Raw genomic sequence first — 7,515 nt, 5'->3', positions numbered from 1 at the left:
AGTTACAAGGGGACAATATACACCGACGGACAGGAGTGACGACTTTTACAAGATAGCTACTTGATACTCAAAACAAGATACAAAAAAATACTATGCAACTAGCAGGATGTCCTACCTTACTATTCATATATGAATCCATATTTCTGTGCATTTATATAAGAACATATGATTTGATTGATAAATATAATTACTATAGAACCAAGTGAACTAATATTGATGAAATTGATATAGCATGATATAGCACATGACATGAACCAATACATAATGAATACATCATTCTGATAGGGCATGTTGATATGAAATAATGACACATGGCATAATGGTTGATAAGAACAAATAACAAAACCATCAGCATGAATGTAACTGCTATGTTTATTTCACTATATAACATAGAGTCTAGATTGATAGACTATTTATTGATTCTCTAATAGATTGATGGATTTCTTTTGCTTTTGCTTAATGAGACATTCTGGTTTTATTGATCTGTTGACTGTAACCATTGCACACGACTGGATCCACATCGGACAAAACCGTTCCCGATCGAAATCAACGACATACACGACACAATCGACACCGGTCCCACCTCGCAACGATTCACCCACCGCCTCGGCGCCTCACTCACGACATAAAACCTCCTCCTCTCGTTCGGTTCGGACGATACGCACACATACGCTCTGAAAATCGAAACCGAGGAAGATCGCAAGCAAGGAACGAAAGAGGAACTTCGGAACTTACCTCTCGGTTCCGTCGAACTTCGGACTGGACGCCGATCTCCAACCTCCTGCTCGCCGTGCCCTAGCCGACTCCGGACGCCGCCGCCGCCGCCAACGCCGACGTCACCGACCCGCCGCCGCTCTGACGCCGACCCCATCGTCGCGTGCGTGGCCTCTGACCTAAGCCGATCGGGCCTTCTTCCCGATTCTTTCTCCCTCACTCTCTTTATATTATATGTATTATATATATTATATATATTATAATTATAATATATATAATATATATAATACATATAATATAAAGAGAGTGAGGGAGAAAGAATCGGGAAGAAGGCCCGATCGGCTTAGGTCAGAGGCCACGCACGCGACGATGGGGTCGGCGTCAGAGCGGTGGCGGGTCGGTGACGTCGGCGTTGGCGGCGGCGGCGTCGTCCGGAGTCGGCTAGGGCACGGCGAGCAGGAGGTTGGAGATCGGCGTCCAGTCCGAAGTTCGACGGAACCGAGAGGTAAGTTCCGAAGTTCCTCTTTCGTTCCTTGCTTGCGATCTTCCTCGGTTTCGATTTTCAGAGCGTATGTGTGCGTATCGTCCGAACCGAACGAGAGGAGGAGGTTTTATGTCGTGAGTGAGGCGCCGAGGCGGTGGGTGAATCGTTGCGAGGTGGGACCGGTGTCGATTGTGTCGTGTATGTCGTTGATTTCGATCGGGAACGGTTTTGTCCGATGTGGATCCATTCGTGTGCAATGATTACAGTCAACAGATCAATAAAACTAGAATGTCTCATTAAGCAAAAGCAAAAGAAATCCATCAATCTATTAGAGAATCAATAAATAGTCTATCAATCTAGACTCTATGTTATATAGTGAAATAAACATAGCAGTTACATTCATGCTGATGGTTTTGTTATTTGTTCTTATCAACCATTATGCCATGTGTCATTATTTCATATCAACATGCCCTATCAGAATGATGTATTCATTATGTATTGGTTCATGTCATGTGCTATATCATGCTATATCAATTTCATCAATATTAGTTCACTTGGTTCTATAGTAATTATATTTATCAATCAAATCATATGTTCTTATATAAATGCACAGAAATATGGATTCATATATGAATAGTAAGGTAGGACATCCTGCTAGTTGCATAGTATTTTTTTGTATCTTGTTTTGAGTATCAAGTAGCTATCTTGTAAAAGTCGTCACTCCTGTCCGTCGGTGTATATTGTCCCCTTGTAACTCACTATCTTGTATCTTGAATTGGGATTAAACTTTAACCCATCATTTAAAGGAAAGTCCATTGGCCCACCCTCCTGAGCGAGTATTTTGCTTCAGCCTACTTGAATCATTTTATAACTAGTCAGCCTTTCTTGCAAGTGACAATCATCTTACATTAATCATGTCGTGAAAATTCTATTTTAGTAACATGCATGAAATGCAATGCTACATAAATTGCTTATCAATTTATATTACTCATTAGCTCTAGAATTATAACTCCCAATTTACATGGTAAAATTAAACAATATTACAGTCAAAATGCTCATAAAAGTTATATCTATAATATACAGAAAATTACATGATGAAAGTTTAGTAAATCAAGAGAAAATGTATTTTTAATCACTTTTTGGAGCGATAAAACTCTAGAAATCAAAATCATTGAATACAGAACTCGAATTCTAGTTACCACGAATAAAAAGGATTTCAGAGGAAAACTAATGGATGAAAAGGCCCCGATCAATTTTCTGTGTCTTCTCTCCTTTTATTGTCTTCTTCCTTCCACGACATGTCACACCGGGTGTGTGTGTGTGTGTGTGGGGGGGGGGAAGGGGGTGGGGGGGGGGGGGGGAAGGGGGTGAATGGTTAGTGCTTAGGTTTTAATTTAATTATATATCAAAACTCTGTTTGTGGCTTAGCACCGCAACGCTGCTGGCCGATTCCCGGCGCTGAGGCATTTAAAACCCGGGCGCCGTTGCTGAATTATTTTTCAAATTTTCACGAGAGTAGTGGCGCCACTTTCCGGTACTTCCCAGCGCCGCATTGCTCCTTTTTAGAATTTTCATATTTTTCAATTAAATCCATTTTATAGCATTTTTGGGTTGTTACAACTTCATTTCAATGTAGTTAGACACGTGAAGTGTTGCCAAAATTATTTGAACTTGCAAAGGAACCACCCAAAACATAGAGAACCACATACCACTTACATTTCCATACTCAATTTGGGAAGACTTTATCATTGATTTCGTCCTTGGGTTACCACAAACTAACATGATGTTGATTTCATTATGGTTGTTGTCGGTCACTTTTCAAAAAAGGAACATTTCTTTGCTTCCAAAAAGACATTTGATGCGATCAATATTGGAATGCCTTTTTTGTGGGAGATTGTTTGCCTTCATGATATTCCCCTCAACTTGCATCAGACTGTAGCACCAAATTTAGTAGTTAATTTTTGTTTGAGTTGTGGAAAAAAATAGAAATCGATCTTCACCTAGGTTCCTTCAATGGACAGATGGGCAAACTAAGGTTGTCAACCACACTTTGGGTAACTTGCTTTGCTACGTTGTGTTGGCTCAACCAAAGCAGGGGTATGAAGCACTCTGTCGGGCGGAATTTATTCTACAGGAAGAAGTCCATTTAACATAGTTTACACGACAAATTTTGAATCATTCAATAGACTGACATTTTACCTCCCAAGTGCTAACGAGTCTATTCAACATTTGGTGAAGGATTTTACTTCCATGTTGAATAACGTGAGGCACCTTGAGTCCTCTAATTAGCCTAATATACAAGACACAGCTTATTGATTTCCATCGTTGGCATAAAACTTTTAACAGTGTAGATCTCGTTATGGCTACATGAAGAACAAAATTGGGCCGTTCACCATGGCTAAGAAAATGAATGATACTGCCTACATTATTTTTTTTTTTCTTTCATCGAGTGGCATCTCTCTTCAACTTCTGATATCTTCAGCATATATGCGTATCATCCACCAGAAAATTCCACTGTGGAGCTTACCAAACTCGAGATGCACTCGTCGCATCTAAATGTTGGGCTCACCCGATGCCACCTCATCCACTTGTGCGGGGACCACTATTTCCTCACTAGTTCTTTGGGATTTGGTGGTGCTCCTCACTGCAATAGATTTATATCAGTTATTATATTTTTTGGCCATCTCAGATGACAACTATCAGATAACTGACGATTTATCAAATTTTGGGTTTTTTTTTCATCTTTGAATATGTTTTTTTATAGTTTCTTTATCTATTTAATATAATTATATAAGGTTTTTTTGCATCTCTTAGTAGCTTTTTATAGGTGGAAATTGTAACTATGTCAGTATGTTGTAACTTTATTTTTAATGTAAATGCTAGTCGTGATTCTCAATTCGCATGTTGTATCCCCCCCCCACCCCAAAAAAAAAAAAAAAACAAAAAAAAAACAAAAAATCTATCATTTTTATCTACTTTTACTTATTTTGCCTTATATTATATATTGGATTAGTATATGTATATATATATTATGCTTTGAGTATTCCATCTAATAGTATTTTTATCAGAAAAATTCTAAAATAGTACATAGACTATTCATATATGACCAATTTAGTCCCCTGATTTTACAAAATTAATCTCAATTTATTCCCAAAGGATTGGATCACTTTTATATATTTGAGGGGCTAAATTGGTGATACTCTGTGACTAAAATGAACATACCCGTATTTTTACATCGGCTTCTATGCACCCGTCATTTTCTTGGTTCTGATATATAAAACCAGTTGCAAGCGTTTGGATATGCTTTTCGTTTCAACTTCATTGGTAATGTTCAGTTCCTTTTTCTTACTTGGAGAACTGTTGTTATATTTTGTGTGACTTCCAAATGTCTTCGTGTCGTCCTCTTAGCTTTAATTGGTTTGTATCACCCGAGTTTTTATTGCACTAATCTTATTATTGTAATATCGTTAATATCAACATTATTTGACTAGGAAAGACCTTTGGGTTGGTGGATGGAAAATACTTAAGCCAGTTATTTTTTTCTTCAGGCAGAGATTTCTCGTCAGGAGGCCAGGCTGAAAATGGAGAGGGAGAACCTCGAGAAAGAGAAGAGCGTGCTCATGGGCACTGCTTCATCTCAAGACAACCAGGATGGTGCACTTGAGATCACCGTCAGTGGCGAGAAATACCGCTGCCTTAGATTCTCCAAGGCCAAGAAATAGGGCTCTTTCATACAGAGTTTTTTCTTTTGCCGGTAAGGGGAATCTTAGAACGTTGTGTTATTGTGTACAGCATATTATATTTATTTCAGTTACATTTGTACCAATTTTTTCGTCGCTTAGGAAATCATTATTAACATCTCTAGGATTGAAACTTTCTTGCTCTTTTCCCTTGTTCAAATTGTTATAATCATTCAAAACAGATTAGGACAGTTTGCCTTCTCGTTCGAGTTAAATACTTGCACTTGCTTTTTGCTTTTCGGCAATGAAAAAATTGCTTTGTTTACACGCGTTGATATGTTCATAACAAGGGCGAAATAGCATGCTCCATTTTTTTTCTTCCTTGTCAACTTATGAAGCTGGAAATTATTTTGATTGACATAGGCTTCATTTGGGATAAATTTTTTGCTGTTTTCTAAAATAATATTTTAGTGAAAAAAATTATGAATTAGAAATTTTTGTACTAGAAAGTCGTTTTAGAAAACAATAAAAAAACGTTCTCAAATGAAGCCATAGAGACAGCTTTCTTATTGCTTTTTATAGTGCAAAAATTATTTGAACTAAAAATCTTTGTACTAAAAAATTATTCTAGAAGCATTAAGAAAGCTGTCCTAGGCTTCGTTTGGGATGGCTTTTTTATTGCTTCTTAAAGTTGTAATAAAGCTAATTAATGAGTTGGTAATATTGTAATAATCATTAATTTAATATTTTATGATTTATTGTTTATTTTTAAAATCTAATGACGTGCATTTGATCCACGTCAAAAGGGGCAGAGAAAATAATGAATGTTTTATTTTAGGATTTGATTTTAAAATTTAAAATTAAAATTTAATTTTAGAAGAAATATAAACCACTTTTAGATTGTAATACAAAAATGCCATTCAAATTTTTACCATTTCAAAGTGAATATATACTGCTCCATTCATCAAATTACCAACAAATTTAATCATATTTTTATTTATATAATTTTTTAGAAATTCGTTTATAATATCCTTAAACATGAGTGAATAATTTATAATTACAATTATGTTAGTATTTTTAAATATTTGATGATAAATATATTGGTGGTTATTGTTCTAAATCATGTGCGGGTCGCCAAATTGGAAGAAATCCTCTTAGGATGATTGAATGATCATATTTTTTTGCAGTTGACTATGCATTCCTGTTCTATAATTTATGTGAACGAGTTTACATTATTTGCAAGCTTGTTTTATTAATGGGAATAGCAAGCAATCTATGAGTGATGTTGAGAAGAGTGAAATCATATTAATTTAGATTTTATTTGGGATAACTTTCTTCCTGATTTTTAAAACAACTTTTAAGTACAAAAAATTATAGTTCAAAAAATTTTAGCACTAAAAAGTTGATTTAAAAAGCTCTAAAAGACTGTCCGAAATGGAGTTGTAATGCATATCAATCTTTCTAATTATTTGATTTACTTCGGGTTTCACATTCGACTTATTTTATGACTTTTTAATTCTAATAATCAATTGGATGTTGCAATCTCTTTGATTTATTTTATGTTTTAGTTGTATTGAGCATAAAAATTTGGGACAGTTTTTTTATTATTTTATAAAATAATTGAAAAGAAAATATTTTTTAAAATTACTGTAGAAATATAAAATATTTTTAAAAATAATGAAAAAATAATGACCAAATAAAAATTTAAGTACTTTTTAAGAAAATTTCTTTATTTTTCATTTATATTATTTCTCAAAGGAGAAGAAAGGAATAAGCAAAATGAACTTCTTCAGCTTGGACATCTTATCTCTCAGGTGGCCGAGGAAGATGAGCCTTGTTAATGAAATTCCATGTCATAATGAAAATGTGTCTCTATGACTTATAAATACTCTTTTCGATGGCTTACTTGATGACATAAGGCCCCTCCCAATTGGCTGAGAGCTTCCTTCAGAACTTCTCAGTGATTTTAAACTTTTTGAGTATCAGATCAAATTCGTTTAAACTCTTTGAGTTAGAATCTCTAGTATAGGAGTATGAGTACCTAGGCCTTTTTTGCTTCCAAATCCAACCTTGCTTCAAGTTTCTTTTAACAAATCAAAGAGCCATCTGTGTGGCTCCTGGTTGGTTTGGGTCCATGCAACACTCTCTTGGTAGGCATGAAGAAACTCTTAGTCTTGATTTGTGGGGCAATAGATCTTGGCATGAGCTATTTACTGCCTTATAGTCAAACATAAAAGAGAAGAGAGTCTCCCCCATGATTGAGTATGATTGGTTTAATAGGTCTTGAACATTAAATTAGGGTTGTCAAAATTGGATTACCAGTCGAGTTCGGGTCAAATATGAGATTAATCAGCTACTGTTTGACCCGACCCAAACCCAACCTATTTTTGCAAACGGGTTAGAAATTTCAACCCGGATCCAACCCATCGGGTTTCCTGGTTAACCCAACCCGACACGAAATCACTATGCGAATCCCTCCCGAATACCATCATCGTTGTTGTTACTCTCGATCCAACTACAGAATGACGAGCACCCTCCTGTCATCGTCGCGTTTTAGGAATGTCGATCCGACAAGAAGGAACGTCATCGAAGAAAGTGAAGAATGGAGGGAGGAGGAAAAGCAAACCCTAGTCCTTA

General features: G+C 36.0%; 1 protein-coding gene across 1 annotated transcript in view; it reads left to right on the top strand.

Moving 5' to 3' along the window:
- LOC110101236 overlaps positions 1–5,153 on the top strand; it is an 11,044-nt gene extending 5,891 nt beyond the window's left edge. The window contains exon 2 of the mRNA XM_020829037.2: positions 4,747–5,153. Within this exon, the coding sequence (XP_020684696.1) occupies positions 4,747–4,920 (174 nt within the window). The 3' untranslated portion in view covers positions 4,921–5,153. The remainder of the gene's footprint in view (positions 1–4,746) is intronic.
- The last annotated feature ends 2,362 nt before the right edge of the window (positions 5,154–7,515 follow it).

Source organism: Dendrobium catenatum, unplaced genomic scaffold (assembly GCF_001605985.2).
Source record: "Dendrobium catenatum unplaced genomic scaffold, ASM160598v2 fragScaff_scaffold_1220, whole genome shotgun sequence".
NCBI classification, from domain to species: Eukaryota; Viridiplantae; Streptophyta; class Magnoliopsida; order Asparagales; family Orchidaceae; genus Dendrobium; species Dendrobium catenatum.
This window is presented reverse-complemented; position numbering and strand designations above follow the sequence as displayed.